Below are 26,369 nucleotides of genomic sequence, written 5' to 3'. Positions count from 1 at the left end.
TGAAATTCTTGTCACTTCCTCCTACGAGTGCGTGTGTGTTTACCCGCTGAGCGTGTTAACAAAGAGATTTTCCCCCTTCTTCATAGTTTCACTGAGTAATTTTGTTCCTTGCTTGTATTTTCGATGAAAGCGACAACGGAGAGCATACCCCTATAGAGACAGGTGATATCAAACTACCTATCGAGGATGGATGTCGCCTGTATTCTTATTACCTCCACCACCCTTGTGTCTTCTTCTAGGCACCATAGCCACTATTTCATCCCGTAAAATGTGACGATTTCTTGTTCTCGCACCTGCTCCATCTCATTGAAAGTAAGAGATCGGAAGTACTGCTATAAATTCTCACGAGTACTATATATATGTTTCTTCCATACATTTTTATATATACAGTACTCATTGTTCCTGTTTGGATATAAAGGGAAAAATAAATGTCATATTGTGATCAGTCACATTTCAAACAACAATACGCCTTTCAGATAATTATTCCTTTCCGATTTATAACTCATAGAAGGACTACTGAAGAAAATTTAAATAAAATATTCCGAAAGAGAATTTTCAAAAGGAACACTATTTAAAATCAAGAATTCTTAAGAAAAGGCATTTAAAATATTTATTGAGTACAGGAAGTTCTTATTAAACACTGCAAGCTTTCAAACGGTTTCTCTGCATTTCATTCGTATTGGGTATGCCTGACAGTTAAATGCACAAGCATGTGCGTTTGCACGTGTGCACATTCCATAAACTCCAATACTGTTTAGAAACAGTGTTCAAAGCAGTATTTATATTTTGATTTCGTTCCCGCCATTAGTTCATGCCGTTTTCAAATCGTTCGATTCGACAGGCAGAAAGGTTTGATTCACGAGCCCCGCCCCTCGCAGAATACAAATTTCTCCCGTCAAGCCGCGCGTCTGCGCGTGGTCGGCCTTGTGTGTCAGGTGTCCCATTGCATAGCAGTATGCATAACTTCCTAGAGCGTTGATGACGGATTATACTAAACTTTCTCTTCCATCCCCACCTTCAGGTAAAAGAAAGCTGCAATAACCTGCGCTATACACCTGAAACCCCTTCGGCTTTCAAAATGGACTTCGCCCTAAGAAAGCTTGACGAGCCAGTTAAGGTGGAAAATAGGCGGTGAGACAGTTTTGTACTTGTGTCGGAACTAGTGGAGTTTGCGTGGGTAGTGTCGGAGGTTTGGACTGGGTTCACCGTCCTACGCAATAGTTGTAGCGCGCTTGGCCAGGGTTCACGTACACTGGCACGCACAGTACACGACAACCGCAAGCACAGACTTTTATCTGAGATCTGAAGTCTGTGGTCGCCAACGATCGGCGCTGGTTGCTGTGGCTGCACTAGCCAGCAGGTCAGTCTCAAACACCACCAAAAAACCTGCTGGCACGGGCGATTCTCTCTCGGGATGGCGGTGACCTAACCGGGGTACCACACTTGACAGGAGTAGCACAGTGGTGGTTCGCCGAGTGCGTGCTGAGACCATGGTCTTGTGGAACCACCGTTTTCGGTGGGGCTATGCCTGCACGCGCTGCGGTGGTGACCCTAACGCAGGGAAACGCTGCTTTATTGTCAACGCTCCAGGTAAGGCAAACAAGTCGTGCGTGAACGGCTGCTTCGATTTAAACATCCTTTCGATTTCCTTGCTGTCAACCTGGCTTTACTGTCACGCTCGAGCTATTTTTTTTTTTTTACAAGTTTGTTTCAGCGGTGACCTCCTACAGGTGTCTGCCATTTTTGTGTCTTACAAATTTTTATATCCCATCGAAATATACGTTTTGTGGCAATTTTAGAAATAATTTTTAAATTTTAGTTTGTTATACATCTGTCTACGCTTGAGCGTGACGTGAACTATCACCATTAACCCCCCATCCCCGTCTCCCTCTTTCTCGCTCTCAAAATAGCTTCACGAATTATTTTGAAACCAACTTATTGTTACTTATTATAACTTTACCTTGTTTTTAGTGTTACATCTCTTTTTTAGTCTTGCCTATTGTCAAAGGATATTACAAATTAACTTCTGTCTCTCTCTCACACCCACACAGTGAGAAAGAGTCACGTCATAATACACACACCTTCAGACTGTCATTTGAACAGTGACCCGAACCTGATGTAGGTTTGATCGTGTCGTAATTAGTAGTTTTTGGTGACAGTCAACGATATCTCCGAAGATTCAGCTGTTCAGATGTATATAGATGTATATTCAATTCAACCACCTGAATTGCAGAAGACGCCCCTATCACATTTGTTCGTGTTTTCGTTGAGTAGTGGCAGCATTGTTGCTGTCTGCACACGTGCGTCTCCTTTAATTTATATCTTTGATGTCAACCAAAGGATTGGTAACATTTTTAACTTGCGCGCATAGGAGTTAAGTCTTTTTAAATACAGTGTTGAATGGTAAGGCTGGGGAATGGAGGCGAGGAGGTCGTTTTGTCGTGTGTAACTCTGTAATGTGACAACATAAAATACGGCGCTGCGCCAGGCGATTGCTAGATTACGAAGGCTTGAGCCTGGGCTGGGTCACGTCTAGCAGCTGTAATCATAACTCACGAAAGCCTGTAATTGTTATTATGCAATTTATAGACCTATGCATCTTTTTGACGGTAAAGGTCGTCCCTTAACCTGTTTTAGGTCGTTAGGATGGGGGAGGCACTAGAGACCACGCTTTAATAGGAGCCAGCTTTTTTTGTAAGGGCGGTGTCCATCTCTCCCTCTCGATGCTTTACCCAACCATCTATGAAGTCAAGTAACTATTCCCAATAACTGGGTCAAGCATTGAACCGAGGCGCGTCCTGGTTCGGACGTCAGCATAATCGTTTCTGCCATTTGCTGTCCTTCGACACTCCTCATAACCCACAATATTCTGTCCATACAGATACTATTGGTTTGATGAAAGTATGTTGGTTAGAGTGTATGCGGTTAAAATTTATTTCACGCCGCGTATTGCATGTAGTTTCCAACACCGTACGCGAGTACTTCAGTACAGCTCTGAGTGTAAACTGGTGTTTGCTTTTCGGATTATTTGGTATGCGGACTTCTAAACAGAGTATCGTCTTAAGGTGGAGCCATTGGCAAGACTTTCTTTTGTGGGCTCTTACACCACGTCTCGCTTGTAAAACGCTTTTAAATACCTAAGGCTTCTTTGAGGTGTCTTACTGGCGCTGTGAGACTGTAATTGTACTTTCGTGAACACAAGAGTCGTGGTAAAACGAAAGAAAAGGTTAACCGTTGTATACCAGAAAAAACAGTAAAAATATACACCCTGCTCATCTGAGGATTTCGGAGGATGGGGTGTTTTGTTTTGTTTTTGCTGCTTAAAGAATGAATGTGGGTTGTGTGCAGTTATGATATTGTGAAAACACCGGTAAATTTCTGTGCATTCGTAATTCGTAATTTATGTTGTATGTAATGAAATAGTATAATAGCTCACGCTGATATGTTTTGTGGTAGGGGATAGTTTGTCGTGTATTCAGAGAGTGAAAAGAGGATTGGCTTGGAAGTGCACTGAGACGTTTTATTATATGTCATAAATCATGTACACATATTCCACGCACACAGACATGAGCACATCCCCCACTTACCCACTATTGGATCTTTTAAACGTGCACTGAAAACGCACCTCTTCCGTAAACAATATTCTTAACACCCTTTCCCATAATGCTAGTCCTTTTTTACACCCTTCCCAGCTGACAAGGCCCGCCACTTACTGGGCAGTAGTGAGCAGGTCCTGTACAGGATGATCAGTCCAGTTTTTGACATTCGTAAGCCAGTTCTTACTCTGGCCCTCACGCCGTCGACAACCCTCCAAGGTGCCTCTGAAGTCTTCGACAAGGTGTCATGCTGGGTCACATTGTCAAACCAAACCAGCTTACTGTTGCAAGTTGCAAGTGTTAACTACGAAGTCTTTTTTAAGGTTTATGGTTTTATGTTCCTTACACGAGATCCGGAGCAGCCTCCTTAGGCACTTGCTCTCGAATGTTTGGATTCTCCTCTCCCTATCGGCAAGCAGAGTCCATGTTTCACATCCCTAGAGCAAGATCGGCACTACAAGGGCATTGTACAGATTGCACTTTATAGTAATCCTGATGTTATGGCTGTGCCAGACCCTATCCAGTCTAGACATTAACGTTGTTGTAACTGCGACACTGATGTGGATATATGTCGTGGAACTGCTGTCCTTGAAGAGAATGGCTTCCAAGTTCTTAAAGCTGCATGTCTGTTCGAGCCGCACCCCGTTCATGTAGATGTCTGCTATAACGCTGGGTGTGATCATAACTTTGCTCTTATCAGTGTTGGTCTTCATTCTAAATGCGTTTGAGTCTGCTTGTAACATCGCACAGATCTTTGTTAGTATTGATAACTGGACTATGTCGTCGGCAAAGCGTAGGTTATAAGTCGACCCTCCACCGATGGAAATAGAAGTGTGGTGGTCGTGGAGTGATAATCATCCTCTTGCTGCAACAAATTTAAACTGCCAAAAGGAACTGTACAAAATCCTTTTATTCTTTAAAATTTCAGTACATATATTTGTAACAAAACGGATCTTTTGATGTTTATGTTTTTATATCGTCGCAGAGTATTTAAAGAATTTATCACCTTTTTATTGTCTTCAGCACTAATTTACTAACAGTTTCAAAAAATCAACGCGCAGTCTTACCTGTTTTCAGCAGATAATAAACAGATCGTAATTATTATTTGCTACTGATATTTTTCAGTCATTGGTTACCAGTGAAGTTTCGTACACAGTACGAAATTGCGACTTTAGCTTTTCGCCATTTTCAGGGCACATTTCCAGCCGTTATTTCCTAGTTGCTCAGATCCTCTATCTTCATGTTTGAGGTACCGAACCCAAAAGTTTCATATGCACAGTCCCCGAACCCTTCTTTAGTGTCATCACGAATTGCCTGACCTCCGTGGCGGAGGCTCCGCCGAACCCCTGAGACCGACTCACCGATCGAACCCCGGTTACGAACCACTGCTCTAGAGAAAACCTGCTGGCTGTCCCTGAGATGAACTTTTGGTGGGCGTATGTTTAGCCTTCGCTTCCTCAGGTGTCTGGAACACATTTCCCTCCCAGCTAAGGCACGCATCCTGGTTGTCACTATTTAGGCAGCGGTTGATGCTGTTCCGTGATGCTGTTGACTGACAGTCCGTGGATTCTCGTGTGCCTGGTTGTTAGATAATGAAAAACGTTCTGCTGAATGTAACGGTATGATTTTGGTATGTACGTGTCGTTATTCATCGTCTATCAACCATCCTGCATTGCGTGTTGACAACTATTATGTGTGAAGTTGAACAAGCTGAACAACGACGGTTTGTGAAGGATATTGAACCTGGGTTTATCTATTTACTTTTTTCTGTTATCGGTTTCCACTCCCTCGCCTACAACATTGTTTAAGGGCTTTAGCCTGTCAAGAATATTGTCATTGTAATTGCCTAGAACAACCTAAGCCATTCAGATATTCAGGCCACGTCACAGTCACACAGCTTGATTCCAATGTCGCTAAGCAAAGAAATCGACTACAAGTGGAGTTGTAACAGACTCGACATGCTCGATACCAGCAGTATGTCGTCATGGTGACGGACTAGTTTCCTAAGATCGGCTGTCGGACTCTGCGGCTAGATGCCGGCCATTTCGTGGTCTGTCGAACACACGCAGACCGTGGCCAAGAGCCTATAAATTTGGATCGGTCGTTCCTTAGATTGAAGTTTCCGTGCATGCTTTTGTAATGCAGTACCGTCCACATTAGTCAGCAACCGTGAGAAGAAAGGATTAATTCCACACGTGGTTCTCATACAGAGAGTGGGCCAAAAGTAGGTATACAGTAGGATTAACCATGTTTCGAGCAGTCAGGCATCACGAACAGGTATAATTGTATGTACTGAGCAGGCCCGAGTTACTCTGGGCAAGACTGTCACTTTCTGCTGTCTGTCTTCCTCCCTATGATCAGATCTCATTACAGTTGTTTCTTGATTCACAGAAGAGTGCCGGATGGCTCAGCATGCCCGAAAGAAGGCTCAACGATTTGCCTTCCACTATCCCACTCCAGGAATGTGCCGAATTTTAAACGCAGCCATTTTATGTTATTCTTGCTTCTTATGCTGGGTTTTATTGTTTAGTTCAGGCATGTCAAACACGGCCCGCATGCGGCCCTTTGCAAGCACATCTGCGGCCCGCTCAAGGACACTGTAGCGATTTGCAAAATCTGTTATACAGCTCTTTTCATACTTCCTGAAAAGTTTAAAAACTTTAGGAAGTTTACCACAAGGATTATGGCTGTGTTCGGTTATACCGGTATGTGAACAGTTATTTTCCTTCGTGAAATCAACAAACACTTCTCAGAGAACAGGACTGATCAACACCTCTCATCTGTGATGAAAGTCGGAACTTAACAGACATTTCAACCAGACATACCACTAATTATCTTTTAAACGTAAAATTGTCAAGCCTCAGGACAAAACACTAAAAGCAGTCATAAATAATTGTTCATTTTAAACTGTTGTAATTTTTGTACAGTCTATTTGATTCTGTTGCATACAAGTGTATGTTGTCGTTGAAATTTTTTTTCTTGTATTAAATTACTTAATTTCTTGGCATTCGTGAATGTGGCTAGCCGCTAAACTATTTGAATGCATATTGTATGTTTTTTTAAGTTTAAATAGTAAAATTATTCTGCAATATTTTTTAATGACTTCAGTTAGTTGTCGTGTGCGTCCTTCATGACAACACAAATGTGGCCTTAGGTGACCCTCAGTTTGACATGCTGGTTTAGGATGTTGTTATTATATAACATGTGGAGGGTTTGTGGGGTTTCTAAGCATTTTAATGTATGATTACTTTCTCTCGCCGTGATATAACCTTAGTTGCTGGCACGGCGTAAAAAAACCAACCAAACTGTACTCTGCAGATAAAAACCTTCACGTGGTTATCACAGCTGAATTGAACCAGTAAGATGTCATTATGTGGGATAGACTTTCCAGCAGTGGCATCATGTGGCCAGTTTTTTGTTTTGTGTTCGATTCAGTAGTGGATGGTAACAATAACTTACCATGTTGCGTAACGTAACTTCGCCCAACTGTTCTTTCTCTCCTCATTTTGGTTGGACTATGTGGAATTAACTTGACAACTTTCCTACAGCGTTTGCCGCCACGTTCATCATCTAACCGGACTTTTTTTGTTGGGAGGGGGGGGGGCGTAGTCAAGGAGGGATATTGAAGGATACACCACACAGTGAACAAATCGAAGCGATTCATCTCGCAAGTATTATGGACATTGATGCTTACCGGAAATTGTGTGTTACTGTGTATCGCAGTGTCGACGACAGGGTCCATGAATGTTGCAACGTTGATGGAGGACATTCCGAGCACCTAAGGGACTAAACCTGACTGCATATGTATACTGTACACATACTTTTGACGATCATGTGAATCGATCACCCACCCCCCTTCATTTGTGTGAATTAGCTTTTTATCTCAATCGAGTTCTTCGGGTTTTAGTTTTGTGGTTGCATTTTACGATTACTGTAACAATAAAGAGCAAAATTTGTGTGGTGCAGTAAACTAACACTAATACACTAATTTGTATTGGATTTTCTAAAATTATTTTATTGATGAGTGGTGTTCAAATATGCACGCAAACCACGATACTCAAAACAAATTAAGTTGTCGCAACTACGCGTCTTGATATGTTAGGAATACTTGGATTATCGATCCTAATCAGCCTTGCCTCCGAGGACACGTTAGCCATAGGTAGCTTGGCTTTTATCGGTGGATATCTCTTTCTTCCCTCCCCGTTCACGAGCGTGTGCACGAAATATACATCTGTTAAAGACAAAACGATGATAATCGTACCTTCTGCTTGTCTACTCATGCGTCGATATGTCTAAATCAACCCTTAACCACAGAAAAATTTAAGTCTGACAGGTATGATCCATGGAACGTACAAGAAAGAAAAGAACCAACCCACAGAATCGTAAGCGCGAAGGTCACAATCACGATCGCGACATAAACCTGACCGTTTTCGCCGAACGAGGTGCTAAAAGGTGTGTCTATTAGTACTGGCTGGGTTGCTGTTTGTCCACCACTGAATGGTGACGGCGGTATGCATCAGGTAAAGGAGCCACCTAGTACCCATTTATGACTGGGCGTTGCACCCAGGCATGCACATGCGAACTTCATACCACTTGTTGTACGTCATGCATGTCAATGGTTGACATCCAGCAGTGCGACTGACGTTAGCGAGCACAGATAGTTATGTGGGTTGGGAGGGATATTTGCTTGCTGTTCGTACATGCAAACACTTGAATTTACTCTGATTTTCCTCTCTCTCGATGTTGAAAAGAGATAGCCAGGATGAGAAAGTCTGCTCAGTCTGCTTATAGACTGGCATCAGTTGCTTCCAGCCCTTTCATAAAAATGCTAAATTGCGAACTAATGATATAAGGAGTCTTATTGTAAACGCTTCGCTTGTTCTTGAGGATGGTATCCACCTGTTGATAGGATTAAATAGGTACTCGTCAGATTGATGTTCATAGACGATTGTTGCAGAGTTTCGTGGAAGTCGGGTAGTCGGAGTGGACACACACACATAGTCTCTCTCACACACACACACGTGGTTACTCATTGGGCACTACGTGGCTCTGAACAATTAAAAAACTGTGTGCCGGAAGTTAAATAATTGAGAAGTCTCCGACTGTTGTCACTGTTGATATCGATTCTAAAGAGACCTGAACTAAAGTGACCTATAACGACTCATATAAAATTGATTGTTAATATAGGCAGTAAGGATTGTATTTCCGATCATTAGAATTTATATCGTGATTGGGGTGGAGCGAGATGAGTGCGTTACCGTGCACGAATCTGTGATTGCGGAAAAACAGCAGTAGTGTGTCCAGGCCTCTTTCGTGTGATTCACCTTTACCATATATTTGCAACAGTAGAACGTCCTTAAAACAGATTTTGTCACTCGTTAAACAATAAGCGCACAATCTTGAAGCCGTAGGTGCTGTTCTTATTCCATGCTATACTTTTGAGATATGTGTTTCTGACAGAAAAACCTGGTTTCTGGTCACGTAATCTGATCTTGTAGCCGTGTCTTCTCTTTGATTCATCCCAAGCACCGCCGCGCCCGTTGTTGAAATATTGAAAAGGAAAACACACAATGAGCGTCTGTCCAATCAATAGAGCTCTCCGAGTAAGGAAAGGGTTCTTAGGAAAAGAGCGCGTTAAAGATGGTAGAACGATTGGCTTTGTGCACTGGGCACTCTGCGCCAGATTTTGTCAGTATGTCGTCACATATATCTAAGGTCAGGGTTAACACTTTCGATGCCAGCACGAACAGTAACCTTTTGCTCAAAACGTTTAATTATCTATAGTTAAACGCGAGCCGCTTTACTTTGTTACGAGCAGTGTTGAGGGCGCCTAATATGGGAGGAGGAACACTGTCCAGAACTCGCTGTGCCGAGGCTGTCATGGGGCAGCAGTAATGCAAAGCTGTTTGCAAGCATTTTGTTGTGCTTATATCGGCTCCCTGGTTTTTAATTTCTTTCCTGAGCTGGAAAGTTTTGGAATGGTCGTGGCCTCAATAAACAAGTCAGACAAGTCAAGCTGAAGCACTCTCAATGCATCTAGTGGTGCGTCCATGCATATGCACAATACTCAGATATGCACAAGGCAAAGGGTTGCAGTCTAAGAACCATAAAGACAGCAAACGTGTTTGGATTAATGGCATAGAAAAGAAGGAGTACAAAAAAAAAAAAAGCTTGTGTAGCAGTTGTGTATGAAATGGCAAGAGTGTTATGCATGACACTGTCTTTACCTGATGAAAAGATTTTCCTGTCATGCCTGTATCTGTATGCATGCAATTTGCCATATGGGGGTAAAAACTCCCCTGCAGTGTGAAACTACTAAACAAAAGTGGTGACTAATCTAAATGCTCAGCTTAATGCCATTTTTAACTAGATACATTTAAATGTGACAAAAACATTTTGCTAAACACCAACACATAGTTGGCATGATATAAGCAGTTAAGAAAACTGTTGATGTGAAGTTCTTAGCAGGGGGGTCAATGTAAGTTAATTTTGATTGTTGCTCTAGAAATTAGAGCTCTTTGTAAAAGTTTACAGAGATCTAATGGCTTGTCTGCCCAAAAAACACACGATAGCATGCCGCACCTTGTCCTTTGCTTCCTCTGCCTCATATTTGTTTTTGTGTTTTTTATGTGTGTGGGTGGGTGTGTTAATGCAAACATTTTTAAGGACTTAAGTTATGATCAATTATTTTTTAATCACAAAAAACAAGAGAAATATTTTGGCAATGACTTATTTTAGAAAGAGTAATACAGTTACTCAAACTTGAACCAAAAAAAAGGAAGAATACTGTCTTCCATGTTTTCAAAACCCCTTCCTTAGTCTAGACTCCTTCCATTTAGTCTTTGTTGCTATTGGGTCAGAAGGGAAGGGCATTTTCAAACCTGTCTAAAAAAATAGAAGTCATAAAATTAACATAATTTTTTAGTGGTTATGTCTACTGTGTGCATCTAGATACCAGATTACGTGCTTGATTATGTCATCCTCCTTAAATTACATAAAATGTTATGCTGTGTCATGTACTTCGTTTAAATTCCTAGCATGTTGATGTGTAGAACTAGAGAAGAGTAGAAAATGTTCAATTCACTGCTGCATCTATCTTTTGATGGTTTTTTTTTCACCCCCTATTGGTGCAAACCAAACCAAGTCCAAGAGACTGTTACTAATCAGCAGGTAAAGACTACCTGAAAAAAAAATTGTGTGAATAGAGTTGGCATTTATGATATTCATGACAGTTTATTGGACTGTCCTGGAGAAACCCATTTCCTGCCATAATAATAATTATAATCCTAAAGGATTTGATTCCATAAGTGGTTTTATGCCCTTCCTATTATATCTTGAAAAGTACAAATATATAAAGGCTGCCATTATTTTGTAGCTGCTTGCTTATCGATAGAGAACACAAAAGCAAAAGGTGTACTTTCACTATCCCTATCCCACCATCATCCAACAGTAGTCATTTTCTTATGCATGTACATGTACTATACTTCAGAAATAGTTCGTTCTCTTCCCTCCTCCATTTCTCCATGTATGTGTGTGGGTGTGTTGCTCATCCTATTCACCGCTCTTGAAGTATTAGAACTGAAGATGAGAGAAATACTTGTACAAATTAGATGTTCTAGTATAAATACTTATCTAAATGTCTCAAATCATCAAACAAAATATTGATCTGAGATTATGTTCATTGTGCAGATAATCCAAGAAACAATTGAGAAAAAAAAAAGGGTTAAAAAGTAGTAAGCAGGAAGACATAATTACAAGTACAAAGGACAAGACGTACAGAGCTGCACTCTAGCTTTCATTTAGAGTGAAATGAATAGGATCTCTTTCCATCCCATTTGTGATGAACTCCAACCCTTTAAGTACACAAAGGTTGCCCTGTGTTATTAAAAGAGGTAGATGGTAGCTGGAGTTCACCCTCTTGAAAGAACTGCTGGATTTATTTAGCCTTGACGTACAAAAGAATGTGGATGGAATGTTTAAAGAGTTGGTTATTTGATCTTCCTCTGAATACTGGTTCATTTCAATGTGAATGTGGAATTTAGAAGAACCTTTACAGTTTTGATACTACTTAGTATAATCAGCAACAGATTTTTTTTTAACCTGTGTTTGGGATTACCAGGGTCATAGCTGTCTGGATTTTTTGTGAATCATCACAATTTGGCATTCAGCTAGATAAATACTTTTAAAGATGCTTTTACTTGCATTTTCACTACCACCACTAAAGGAAATATGCACTATTACGCTTATTGTGAAAAAAAACCCACGTTCTGTTTTGATATTTTTATACAATGAACCAGCTTTGGAGACTTTAAGCATAAAGACTTTAAACAGTCTATGTAACACATTTAAATATTATCTTTTAGTATAATATATAAATGTTTGTTCTTGTATAACACAATAAATTATATTAACTGTAAACAATTTCATTGTAACTAATTACTTCTTGAGTTTATCCCAATAGAGGCTTAATATGTACATATAGTGAGAGTCAGAGAAAGAGAGAAACTACATTACTTTGAACTTTTCTACAACATTATTTGCAAAATAAAACATTCCCACAGTTTGTTTTTTTTTTACAGGAAGCAGTCCATTCACTGCTCAAGAATATACAGCCTTGAAAAAAGAAGTTGAAGAAAGAAGCAGCCAAAGAGATGAATTGTTCTTAAAAGTCAAGGTTTGTTCTTGACATCAGTGTCTTTCTTTCCTGTTATGAATATGACAGCACCAAGCTGATCATTCAGAAAGAAAACTTCATGGTTCCTTAGTACTTCTGATCAACTGACCAAGTACCATAATAGCAGAAACAAGAAAGTAAGGAGCTAGCCTTTCAGAAAAAGAAACTAAAATTCTAGCAAAGAAGCATGGGTGAGGGTAACATACTAGTTCCAGCTACCAGTTATAGTTGCTATCATGTTACCATGTGACATTTAATGGCTCTTGTTTGTAGTGCTTAGAATTTTACAGTAAATACCACGGGTACAATATGGTTATAGCTACATGGTTAATGTTAATGGTCACAATGCATGAAATTATTTTTGGCTTTCGCATGTATGTTGTAATCTCAGAACATAAATTGTGGCTCTTCAGCATCTAAGTTAGAAACCTACAAACTTTTTTTGTGTGTATGTGTGGAGAGAAAGGTGTCTTTATCTTTGAAGTACATATAAAGAAGAAAGCTTTTGCATTTTGCGAATGTCATCAAAGCAGCGTTCTCCAAGGATTATATCTGGATTGCTTACATAACATTTGGACCAACACAAAATGGACTTAAGCATTTAAAGTCATCATGGAACTTCCATAATCTTATCTTTTATGGACAAATAAACTTGAGGTTTGGACATCATAACATGGACTTGGTCAAAAGTTGGTGTTTTGTTTAACATTCACATTTTCAGTATGATAATGAAATAATTAGAAAATGAATATTCCGGGATATATTTTATAGTTACTTTTGTATGGGCAGGAACTGACAGAAAACAATAAACGCTACAAAGAGCGATTGGACGGCAGTCAGCAGCAACAGCAGCAACTCCACATTTTAGAGAAGACCTTGTCCACCCAAATTGCTGACCGTGATCGTCTTATAGGAACCCTGCAAGATGTCATTGAAGAGCATGAAACAAAAATATTGCAGCTTGAGCAAGAAGTTCATGGTTTGTACTTGTTGCTTTCTAAAAGTGTGCATTGTATATCAGTTGTTTACATGCATTCATAGAAGAAATATCTCTACAATCTTTCCATTCTCCTTATCCACTTTTTGTTTTATTTTTCAGGCAATATACTGGCAAGAGAAGGTGTTTCTTCATCTCCATTTTCATCAAAATCATCAGAAAATTCTTCATCTGCCACATCACCTGCAACCTTCTCTTCTGGGACTGGTGTTACAGCAAGACTTATTTCTGATATTAAGCACCTGCACGAAGAAAAGAGTCTTCTGGTGTCTCAGCTGAATGAAGTTAAGGTAAGTGCAAAAAATGTAGGGTACTCCATTGAACAGCAGTGTGTTGATGAACATGGATTTGTAATAGGAATATGCTTCTGAACACCATAAGATGAGAGTTGTGATGGAATCATCAGTCTTTAAGAGATTAGAAGGACAATGTAGAGAGTGATAAGAATGAAACTGAACATAAAATATGTCTCACCTTGAGGAATTTCTGCCAGAGTAGAATGTTTGGCAATAGAATTGTTTAATTTTATCATTGAAACAGTGATTTAAAAATTGCAATAGCTGAAGCAATATTTTTATTTTATATTCTAGAGAAACATTTATAATAAAAAGAAACTGGAAATGCAGGGCATGTTTGCTTCTTAAGCAGGAAAAATTTTTTTGATTGGAATCAAAATAATGGGGATGTTTTATTTTACATCTAATAAATATGAAAGAAATGTTGGTAGGATTTATCAAAATATTTTCCCATTTTATGTGAAAAATAATGTTGCTTTATTTTTCTTGTACCATTTACAAGTACATGAGGAAAATACAGTTAATATTATGTCTGCGACAACATTTATTTGTCAATAGATTCAGCAGGAAGCATGTAAAATGGAGCAATGGGAAACAATTATCTCACTGCAAAAGTCTTTATCTGCCAAAGAGAAGGAAAATACCTTCCTGAAAACCCAGATTCAAATTTCTGGTTCCAAAAACATTGAGCAGGTTCGTTAAGACAAGGAATGGGGAAAAATGTGTATAAAATATCTCGATCATTATTTGTGATTTGTTTGACATTTTGAAGCATTTTGAAGACTGCATGATAGTGGAGACATTACTGTATGCTAGTTTATTTCAGACATAATGTGTATTTTGAAGACAGCATGATAGTGGAGATTCTAACATTATTATTGATATTGTGCCTTTTCTCAAGATGCCTTCTGAAAGCACAGGCAGCTGCAGCACAGATACTGAGAAACAGCTGGAAAAAGTTCAGACTGAAAATGAGCGGCTCTTGAAAGAAGTATCCAGTCTCCACAGATTCTACTCTCACACATCCTCCATGGGTCTCTCAGAGCCAGTTGAGCATCTGAAGGTGGGAATACTTAAAGCATGGTAGTTGCAGATGTTAGGCAGCATTTACCAGTCAAAAGGTATCTTTTCCAAAACTCTTAAATTTAGAGAAAAAAAAATTTTAAAAAAATGAAAATCTTTTAAACAGGTCATCATTACTACAGGAAAAAGTGACTGACAACAACAGGAGGAGAATTTGTAATTAACACATGTCCACTGTACTTGCAGAATATAAAGGACGAGAATGAAAGACTTGCAACAAGGTTGGCTGCTGCTGAATCATCCTTAGAACAAAGAAGACAGCTTTGAGTGAAATGGAGACTCAACTCAAGGACGAGATCAAGACTCTGCAGCATGAACGTCAACAAACCGCACGACAGCTACGTGATCTGCAGGCCAAATGGACTTCCTTGCAGGCCAGGGATCCAGACGTTAGTTTTTCATGTGTATCTTTATTTTCAACTAGACTACTTAGGGGGCATTCCAGTGGTGCAACTGTTAGCCTGTCACCAATACACTTAGGTTGGCTGTCCTGGCTTCAGCTCTCGTCTTGGACATGCTGTTCTTTCTCTGCACATGGCATCTGTTTACAGGGCTGGCTGCCTTGCCATGATGTAGCCTTAGTTGCTGGCTTGGGGTAAAACACCAGCCTCCCCCACTAGACTGTTTAAGGTTGCATGTTAGATACATGTGCCTATGCAAACAAAATCATTTTGCAAATATGCAAATGCACACATGCATATGTATAAAGAGTTTAATAGATGTATTTGTGTGCATGCTTACATTTGTCTTGGGTAAAAAACAACAGTTTGCCATTTCTTGGATGAAAATAGGATACATCTTTTATGGAGGTGATTGTGAGGTTTTTTTCCTTTATGATGTCTTAGGTAGTGACTCACATTGACCATGTTTACATGGAGGTAGAGTCACAAGAAGCAAAGTTGCAGCTACAGGAAGCCAGGGAAAAAGTGTCAACTTTGGAGGAACAGCTTCTGAACTGGAAGCAAAAGTTTAATGTTCAAGATCATCGGATTACTGATTTGCAGCATCAACTGAACAGGGTCTCAGAAACAGTAAGCATGAGGTTTACATGTGTATATGCATGTGTCGCCTTTGGATGCACAGTTTACACCTCTTGAGTGAGACTAGTAATGATATATATCAGAGGTATGTGCATCTGATAACTTCTGTTTTCTTCATTTCATTAAGATGATTTAAATATTCTGTTGTACATCAAATATATAAAAAGAATTTTATAGAACATATATATATATACAGAAAATATAAAGGAAGAGTGTAACTGTTGACAAAGCATTTATTTTTATTGAGTCCTCTTTACTTGTAAAATCTGTTTTTGGAATCCTAGGATTCATATCTGCATATGAATACATAATTTACTAAATTATGTCTCTAAATTGTTTCAAATCTGTCACAAACCAATAGAAGTAATTTTATAAGATTTTGGGTGAGGAAAAAATTATATAAAACAAGCAAATCTAGGAAGATTTTTTTTAAAAAGTTTTTATATATTTTTTAAAAAGTACCTTTATGTAACCAGCTAAAGAAGAACATCGAAGAGAAGCAACTGCTACAAAAATGCCTTTCGGAAGAATTAGAAAAGGAGCGTCAAAGCAAGGACCTTGCTGTGCAGGATGCCAGGCGAGAAGTAGAGAAAAAAATGTATGAGCTGCAGGCAAGCAATCAGCAAATCTGTCTGCGACTGCGACATTTGCAGTCAAGCTTTGACAGTGTTAAGCAGGCATTTGCTTTGCTGCAAAGACAGGCTTACCACGTCCCAATAATGGTAGCCAGTATAGTGAAAGGGCTACAAGATGAGGTTTGTAGCAAAATTTTGTTCTACTGCAATTTAAGATCTTCTTTGGCATCTGTAAGAGAACATGTTTTATATAGTCTTTAGGGTTTGTATTTGATTTTCATCATTTTAAAGAACTTATTTTTTCCTTTCATTGTTCAACATTTTATAACTTGTATGCTGCTTTCATTTTTAAAAAACAAGTCTAGTGTAGGGGAGAAAACCTATGTCATAATGTGCCTTCTTGTCCAACTATATAGCTTTTTAAAGTATCTTTGCGTCTAGGATACTTTGTTAGTGACTGCTGTTCACACATTTAAATAACCCACTTAAAAACTAGTCAGGCCTATAGCCTTGTCTGTCACCATAACTCATAATCACATATAGGTACTCAACATCTGTGTGTGTATATGTGTTGATACTTAGTGTGGAAATGGTCAATTTGACTCGCCATTAACAAAGTATGTATGAATGCCAGTCTAGGACAGATAACTCTGAAAAAGATAATGCTCCCTGACTGCTAATGTGCAAAGTAGCACTATTTTTTTAGTTGATTGTCATCTCGCTTGGTCATTGCTTTGTTTTAAATTTATGATAGAGAAAGATGAGGGTTAATTAATGCATTATAATTGATGATTTTCACGTATATAATGGTGATTTTACAGATGATGAAACAGGTACAGAAGGTTGCAGACGAGAACAAGGATTTGGTGCGCAAGTATCACAGAGAAATGCATCTTCGCAAACGCTACCATAATGAACTGGTAGAGTTGAAAGGTGCACTTTCTTGTCTTGATTTTATTTTCTTTCCTGAGATATTCAGATACTTATATTCGTTTTCATCATCATGTCACTAAATAAGATATTTTTGAGAAGTATTTCAGAATTATAAAACCTCTTAATAAAGATCTTACTATCTTTTTTGTTTTGCAGGAAATATTCGAGTATTCTGTCGAGTGCGTCCTGCTATCAAGGAGGATGGGACAGGCTCTCAAACAGATATTGTGGTGACCTATGACCCTGATGATGATGGCATCATTTATATCAGTAACAAGGGCCGAATCCAGACCTTTGACTTTGATAAGTGTTTTCCAATGAAAGCACCCAGACACAGGTAATGGAAATTTTCTCAGCAGTTGTTTCTTCTAAATGGTTTCAGAGTTCACCTATTTTAAAAGATTCTTACAAACACTTTTCTGCTTGTGTTTAGGTATTTAATGAGGTTTCAGCACTGGTTACAAGCTGCATTGATGGCTTCAATGTCTGCATCTTTGCCTATGGCCAGACAGGCTCAGGAAAGACTTTCACCATGGAGGTAAGTAGGAGATTATTCTTGATTTCTCTGTTTTTGTGGGGAGAGAAGTTTTGGTTTGTGTGTGCTTGTAAATATAAACTGCCTTTCGATAACTGGGGATCTTCAATCACTTCAGTTTGAGAGAAGAGAATTATTGCGTACATTAGCTAATTGATGTGTATACACATGACCATGGAAAGTTTTATTAGGTACTATGCAGGTTAAATTTCAATTTTATAGAGTGCACAATCTTCCAGATATCCAATTATAAATTTAATTTCATAGTTAATGCATGAAATGTTGACATGATGTTCTTGGTAAAATAAATACAGGGACCTGCAGATGACCCTGGCATCAACCAAAGGGCTCTACAGGAGCTCTTCCATGAAACAGCGGACAGAGGACAGGACTGGCACTTTAATATATGCGTCAGTGTGTTGGAAATCTACAATGAAACGATCAGGTTATTAAATGGCATAAAAGACACAGTCTTCATTTCAAGATTGGATTTTTTAAATACATTTTGCATTTAAGTAGGCAGTGCTTTTGTGAATTTGACAAACGTGTTTTATATACACAAGACCAGTAGAACAGACTGATAAAAATGTCTCTTAACTGTGAACACAGTCCCATGTTCTGCTTTTGTTTCTTTTTTTTAATTCTCATTGTATAATAGAATTGTCAGGCAAGTGTGGACACCTGAGGCATATTCTCTAACGTTTTTCTTTCCGTGCGATACTTAATTATTGACAGTTTTCTCATTTATAAATTCAGATTCAATAAAAGACATCCTGCTTTAAAGTGTTCTAAAAATACTCTGACAAGTAAGAGATATCAATAAAAATCCTTCAAATGTCATAAACATTTCAATAGATTCACCTTTTTGAATAAATATTTGACTATGTGCCAACAGAAACTTGTTCAGCAATGAAGGTATTTTTGGTTCAGGCATTCTGCTTGCATAAAAGGAATGTGAAGTATATGCTAATAACCTTATAACCTTAGACTAGTTTAGCAATAAAGAAGAAGAAATTTGAGACAGGAGATGAAAAAAGTTTCTTTACATCTAAAATAAGATTTGTCCTTTCACTCTCCTTCCACTTGCACACATGTATGTGTGTGTATATATATATTGCTGGGATACTAAGCTTTGCCTGGATTCATTTCTACTACTGTCTTTTTTTCTAGTTGTATTTTTATTGTCATTTTTTTATCACTATATTTCATCAAGAATATCATACATGGCATCAACGACAAAACACTTGTACACTTCATCACCCTTCAGTAACATACAGGGAAAAAAATATATATATATAGCCAGAAAAGCCAGTCAGCTTTTGTATGCTTTTATGTTTTCCTCAAATGAGGGGTCAGTCATGTGCTCAGTCTGAACTGAAGACTGCGGAATAGAGGAGACTACATTATAGATTTTTTTAATATAAAGTACCCAACAATTTGAGAGGCTGGATGGACTCATACGGATTTTTTTTAAAAACAATGCAGTCTTACAGAACAATTACCCTAGACAATTGGAAGAATAAAATCCGAACCTGTATTGAAAAATATGTACAGCAAAGAAAAAATACGTACAGCAAAAAGAACAATTCTTATTTTTTGAACTTCCTGCTATTCCAGGGACCTACTCAGTACTGACAGTGGCAATAAGCTTGAAGTGAAGATGAAGCCTGAGGGAGGGGGATATTATGTGCCAGGGTTGCAGACTGTTGAAGTGCACACTGTTCAGGACATCAATCAAGTAAGTCACTGTATACTACTTATGGAAACTGGTCCATAGGCAGTTTAACGTAAAGATTTTTTCTCATCAGTACACTGTAAAAGTTGTTCTTAAAGTTGGGAACTGACATGAAGCAAAACCTGGAACACATGTAGGGGAGTGCAGCTGAAGCAAGTATGCTTGAAATCTTTTTGCTAAAGATTTAAATGTAAAACAATAAGATAATTTTGATGATTTGTTTTCGTGAGTGTCTGGATGACTTCTTCTACAAAGTCATATACAAACAAGCTTTAAACCTTCACATATGATCTTTATATTTATCATTTGTAATATGGCGAACGTACACTTACCTCGCATACATGACATATTACACACACACACAACGCTTGATGAGCCCCCTTCAGATGAGGATGAGGAGATTTGTAGGTGAATCAAATCGAAGATGCACCTATTCTGAGGAATGCCACTGAGAGAGTCAAAGAAGATGGCGGAGAAGACCGTTGTGTTTTCCTGCTCACTTGGCCATTTTTAGAGCAACTGGTTTTCTCTTATATATGATGTCTTTTGTCTAAGCGACGTGGAACAAACGACTCACACAAGACATCAGACACAAGACATCATTCGTTCACGAAATAATACAGACCTACCACAACTCACTACATCATTGTTGGCACTTTATTTTAAAAATAAAATGTACTAGTCAGTATGCTATAAAGAATTGGCAGCATTCCTATCTTAAGTTGCATAGCTTAAAAGAATCTATAAAATCTAAAAAGTATTTTTAAAAATGAAATCAAAAACAACAATATTCCTGTACATGAAGTAAGTCACTATGTGCAGATCTTTAGCCTGGGAAAGAAGAATCGAGCCACTGCTACAACCAACATGAATGAGCACTCTTCTCGGTCTCATTGCCTCCTTTGTGTCACAGTAACTGGACTAAACCGCACCACCAATACTCGTACTTTTGGTTAGTTCCTGTTTTTCTGAAATATAAAATTCTGTTATAGAATGCTAACCATTTTCTTTCTTTAATATTTATGATGTTTTAATTGCTTGTTTGGTCTGTAATGAAAACTATCATTTCTGATAGTTTTTATAGAATTTAAAGCATGAATAGTGGAATAGGTTAAAAAAAATGTTGAAAGCAATATTTATTGTTCAGAGAATACTTCTGATTAGTTTCTGTTATAAATTGAACACACTGATTATGCATTGAGTTAACTTTTTTCATCATTGATCAAAACATGCAGGCGTTGCAGCACTTGTGATGAATAACTTATTTCAACTTTTACATGAAATTAACTCTTATATTTTATATGACAGGCCGACTGAATCTAGTGGATTTGGCTGGATCTGAGCGTGTAAGCAAATCAGGGGCAGATGGTGCTCGTCTAAAGGAGGCACAGAGCATCAACAAATCTCTGGCATGTCTAGGAGATGTCATACATGCTCTGCGCATCAAGCAGACCCACATTCCCTTTCGCAATTCCAAGCTGACGTATCTTCTGCAGGACTCTCTTGGTATGAATAATGGTGGTTTGGGCCTTTACTTAATTGATTCAATCGTGTGTCTTCTGGTTTCTACAAATTTATTTAGAATGTTTGCTGGAGTCTGTGAAGTTTTAAATCATAAGCCACAAGGTGATGTGATTTGATTCCAACTTACATTCTGGATGACCCCTTTTTCAAATTAAAAGAGTGCTGTTGACTCAGCATTTATCATAATGTATGAGGGATTGACATTGTAAATGCTGAGCAAATAGCTGGCCTGATCTTATCTGAGATTTGGTACTATTAGTGCAGTCTGCAGGAAGATGACAGTTATGGGATGTTTGGTTCTGAAAATCAAGAAGGCAATGGATTTCTTTTCCTTTTAGGAGGTGACAGCAAAACCCTCATGATAGTCCAGGTGGCACCAGTGGAAAAAAATGTGTCGGAGACAGTTTGCAGCCTCAGTTTCGGGCAGCGTGTTAGAAATGTAGAGCTGGGTGCTGCCACTCGCAAAATGGAGGCTGCAGATGGAGAGGTGAGCTAAGAAAGTACCTTAACTTGATGGGTAATGACAGAGGTCTTGTAGATTTCTTTTAAACATAAGCATAAGCAAGGCAACTCAAAATGGTCAAGAATTAAAGCTGCAGTATGTGGTGACAATAAACTTTGCCATTTTGCAGCTGAATTTCATGAAAGCTTTGAAACTTGCCTTATTAATATAGTTATAAATGAGTAGTATCCATGTTAAAATTAAAATTCCTTTTATAACAAGGTTTTTTGTTTTAACAGAAATCTTTTTCTAAATAACTTGTGCGTGTGATATTTAATTCATTAGAACAGATTTTGGAGTAAATCAAATGCTGGTGCCAGTTTCCATGTAGATAATCCAGTTGCTCTGGAGGTGTAGTTCCTTCTCTCCTTTAGTAGAATAAGTGGATAAAGAACTGTGAGAAGCCAATGTTAAAAGACTGTGAGTATGATTAAGCATCCACTTGAACATTTGCTTTCCTTTCTCAGGAATCATACTTGGTTGTCTCCAGTTATATTTGATGACATAACTCAAAATCAGTTGTTCATTGCCTTTATTTCTGTACTTGGTTATAGCAAATATTAGTTTCAGAATCACAAAATAATCAAAAGAATATTTTACTTCTCCATGTTCTAATCAAAATTGAGCTTTTGAGAGCCAAGGCTTATTCAAACTTCACTTTATGGGGGAATTGTTCAGCAACTTGATCACTTCTACTTTTGATATTCATCTTTGATCAGTTTATCCACATCTAATCTAATTTCGTTTAATAATAACAACAGTAATAAAGTTGACATAGCACCAATTAAATCCCAGGCCTGTAGTCAAGCTCACAGCACTTATCACAATATTCACAAGAATGCTCATTATTATAAATTACAGATTAAAAAAGAAATAAATTGAAGTCTCAAGACAAGAATGAGACAAAAAACAGCATCCAAAGGATGTGGAGTCATGGTGAACTGGAGTCTACAGTTATGTGTTGAATTTTTCTAAGGACAAGTTTTTCAAGGAGACACAGCAGAATATCAAGAAAATAATAAATAACCCACTGTTGCGAATGAAGTTAGGGAGAAAAAAAAATTTTTCATCAGACTCTTTATAATACTTGTTTCACAAGTTACCAAAGAATTCACAATGCTTTTGAACTTAGGAATTGCACTAAAGGATTAACATTATTAGCTGCAGGAATTGCACATGTTGAACATGCATGCAGCTTTTCATGAAAAGTGATTCTTAACTCATTCTTGACCATTATTCCTTCTAGACTTAACATAGAGAACATTAAAGACGCTATGGGCTCTTTATTGTTAAGATGATTTACAAAACAGTTGACAGGTGGCTTGTGCACATTCTAAGACACACAAAATAAATTTAAAGAATTTTTGTTTATAAACAGCTCCCACTTAAAAGTTCAAAATTGATTATATAGTATAGAGTAGCAGCACATTGATAAAACAAAGCACACATTAGTCTACTAAATATTAAAAAATTATAAGGAATTTTTTTATCAGAAAACAAGTAGCATTCCCAGCAGAAAGAAAATGTCCAATTTTCAATTTAAAATAATTGCATGATGACATGAAGTGTTACAGACTTTAAACAAAAGAAATATATAAATAAGCATCAGTAAAAATACTAGTAGGGTTTAAATGATTGTCAAACTGCATGTGTGGAAACCTTTAATGTAAGCTTCTAGTTAAAACAACATCATCTTCTGTGTTTATCTTTCTGCATATTGTGGTTGTGTCTGCTTCACAGAAGCAAATGTTTTTGTCATGTTTACCAACTGCATGTACATGTTTGACAATTATCACTAACACTAACATATGTGCCCGGTATTAAAAAGAAAACATGATTTTGCATAAAAAGCTATCTGGCAATCGCCAGTTAATAAGCATGAGATTTAAGCAAGATGGTAGTTCTTAAACTGCCTCATTATGAATTCACACTCTTGTTCCAAAAAACAAAAAAAAAACAAAAAAAAAAACAACTCCAAGAATTAAGTAAATTCTCCTGTGGGGTTTTTCTCAATTTTTTTTCTTTTTTTGTGCCAGGGTAAGTCTCCGTCAACTCCACAACCCTCTACTCCACCACCAAAGAGGATGGTAATTTCACAACCTCCCACTCCACCAGCCAAGAAAATGGTACTCTTATCACCAAAGCAGTCGCCCATGAATCGCAGTACTCCAAACAAACCATCCCCTGCTGATTTTCACTCTACTCCACGTCTCACCCGCCAGCAACCACGAAAGTGATCAGTCATGCATTTATCAAAGCATTCCATTGCTGGACGATCAGAGAGAAATTTCTTGCTAAGACTAAGTTGTCTTCTTATTTGCTTATGAAAACTACACGCTTAAGAGAAATCTGGTTATCTTACTGTGAAAGAATCACAAGTTGAGATTCTTTCTCCACAATTTTTTTTGCTGAAAGAAGCCAGATTATCTTTTTTGGAATGGATGAGTTTTTTAAATAATTTTTTTTCATTTATATTTGTTTTATTAATTTGTATGTTGTTATAATTGGTTTGACATAAAGACTAATACATGTTGATCTGCCTGTGTGCATGCATATTTGTGAGAGAGAGAGAATGGATGAATAAGAGAGTAAAAAAATAGCTTAAAGTCTTTAATTCATACATTGATACACTATTTCTTAGCATTGGTAAATCTGCATATGAGAGTGACAGAAAGAATAATAATCACATTTTGTCCAAAGCAGGCATGGGTGCTTTTAGTCCTGTGATAACAGTTGCTGAAATGCAATATAGTAATTTAAAAAAATCATGATAACAGGATAATTCAGCACTTTTTTGTATCACTTGCTGATGAACATAAATGACCAAAAGCTGGCTTTGTAAGAGGCATTGATGTGAAATGTGTTTTGATGTGCACAGCATGTTATTGTTGGTCTGCTACTTAGCAGGATGAAGCAGGCCAGGGCAACGTGCACCATAGTCCAAAAGCACTTGTAAATCAGTGTACTTATTATTTAATGGATGGAATGAAAAGCACATATTGTGGTGACACAGCATCTACAAAATTTGCACTTTCTTGTGGGATACATATCAATTCTATATATTATATACTATTTGTTATGCAAGGCTTTTTTGTATTCACATAACTACCTCTCTGTTGCTACTATGTAACGTAGCTATTAGTGCACATCACGGCCTACCTTCTAGTGCCTGAGAAGTGTGTATACATATCTATTATGTGTTGTTCAGTAATAACAGAACTGCTTTAGGAAGAATTAAATGGTCAATTTGCTCCCTGTGACATGTAAGTTGATTTGCATAAGTTCCTAATTCTGAGATCCCAGAATTACAGTGAAGCAGGAGCTACAAGTATATTCATAGTGGTTTAATGTTTTCCTGTCACTGCCATAAAAATTATGGCCTGGTCTTCATAAACTCGCTACAGTATGTTGAAGAGTGTTGTTCCAGTTGAAGAGTGTTGTTCCAGATGCAAAAAAAAAAAAAAGTTGATTTTTAGAAACTGATTTCCGTCCTATCAAATATGCAAATATTCTGTCAAGTTTCTAATAAACCATTGTACTACACATGCTATTATAAATATGTATGTGAATAATTTGTTTAATGATAGATGTCTTTATCACTGAACAGTGACTCAATTCTTATATTGTCAAAACAAAAATTAAAATGTATACGGCATAAACATTTAGATTTTGAAGAGATTCGATTTTAAGCTAAAGTAAAAATATCAGCATTGTATCAAGCTTATTATTTTTAGAGATATCTTTCACTATGTGAACTTAAAATTTATTTTAATCTGTGTTCGCTGACTTTGGATATCTGACTTAGGAAAGTTCCATTTTCTCGACATTATTTTATAGTGGTACAATTGATCATGTAGCAGCATTGGGATTTATGCTAAAGCAAGTTGCCAAGATGTGGATTGCTGATATATCTAGAAAGGTGTAAGATGAGAACAAATGTCTAAGCAATGAAGTATCTGATCCTTGTCTCATCAAGTGAGATGGTGTGATAATTGTGTTTGCAGCATAGAAGTGTAGCAAACAAGTTGTTGTACAGCTTTATTTAATATATATACTGCTTATTAAATGATGTAACTATATACATATATAAAGAAATAGATTTCTTGACTTGTCAAAAGCAGATGGTTAAGATATGCCGACTCAGATGAGGTGGCTAAAAAAAGTGTCTTGTCTCTCTCGCACACGGTTCTCTTTTTAATCCTTGATAATTTGATAATTTGACATTATATCATTTTAGTGCTTATATCCTATAGTCACAACTACTAGTACACAGAACAGTTACATAGTATGAGGTGTCTCTTGCATAGCACATTTAAGGCTCTCTCAGCCATGTCGTTTTCATGTGTGTACCATTATACATGACTTCAGTAGACCAAGTAATGAATGTTTTATTATCTACAGAAACGTATATAAGCATTTTGAGGGGGTGGGGGGGAATGCCAGGCTCCAAAGATTCTTGATGACGAAAGATACGGTGCTGCACAAAATATATATCCTCCAAGATATAGATTATTGTAATCTGCTTTCTTTTCAAATAGCATATGACAAAATATCTATATATTTAAAGAAATATTTTTAAGGAGTTACTTTCATTGATGTGAACCAATATGGTTCTTATGAATGCATGAGTAACATGTATGAAGCTCAAGGAACACCAGAAGAAGATTATGAAACTTCACAACCTTCATAAAACCTAGCCCTACAAGACATTTATTACTGTTGCTGACAAGTCTATGGATAAAACAATACAAATAAAATTTACAGAGTTGTTTGTTTTTATTTTCTTTTGAATAAAAGCTCTGCATTATTTCATTGCTCATTTACATTGATTTTTTTTTAACTCTACATTTTATTTATCAAATTCTGCCTATAGATTTAA

General features: G+C 37.6%; 1 protein-coding gene across 1 annotated transcript in view; it reads left to right on the top strand.

Moving 5' to 3' along the window:
- Nucleotides 1-26,260, top strand: part of LOC112577396 (kinesin-like protein KIFC3) — a 31,217-nt gene extending 4,957 nt beyond the window's left edge. The window contains 18 exon segments of the mRNA XM_025260460.1: nucleotides 12,176-12,270; nucleotides 13,060-13,249; nucleotides 13,370-13,557; nucleotides 14,122-14,256; nucleotides 14,465-14,626; nucleotides 14,937-15,035; nucleotides 15,492-15,677; nucleotides 16,163-16,441; nucleotides 17,083-17,194; nucleotides 17,351-17,497; nucleotides 17,500-17,531; nucleotides 17,628-17,732; nucleotides 18,044-18,174; nucleotides 19,347-19,467; nucleotides 20,287-20,416; nucleotides 20,773-20,970; nucleotides 21,327-21,475; nucleotides 23,527-26,260. Of these exon segments, the coding sequence (XP_025116245.1) occupies nucleotides 12,176-12,270; nucleotides 13,060-13,249; nucleotides 13,370-13,557; nucleotides 14,122-14,256; nucleotides 14,465-14,626; nucleotides 14,937-15,035; nucleotides 15,492-15,677; nucleotides 16,163-16,441; nucleotides 17,083-17,194; nucleotides 17,351-17,497; nucleotides 17,500-17,531; nucleotides 17,628-17,732; nucleotides 18,044-18,174; nucleotides 19,347-19,467; nucleotides 20,287-20,416; nucleotides 20,773-20,970; nucleotides 21,327-21,475; nucleotides 23,527-23,727 (2,660 nt within the window). The 3' untranslated portion in view covers nucleotides 23,728-26,260.
- The last annotated feature ends 109 nt before the right edge of the window (nucleotides 26,261-26,369 follow it).

Source organism: Pomacea canaliculata, linkage group LG12 (assembly GCF_003073045.1).
Source record: "Pomacea canaliculata isolate SZHN2017 linkage group LG12, ASM307304v1, whole genome shotgun sequence".
Classification (NCBI taxonomy): domain Eukaryota; kingdom Metazoa; phylum Mollusca; class Gastropoda; order Architaenioglossa; family Ampullariidae; genus Pomacea; species Pomacea canaliculata.
Note: the sequence above shows the minus strand (reverse complement) of the source record. Positions and strands in the feature narration are given on the sequence as shown.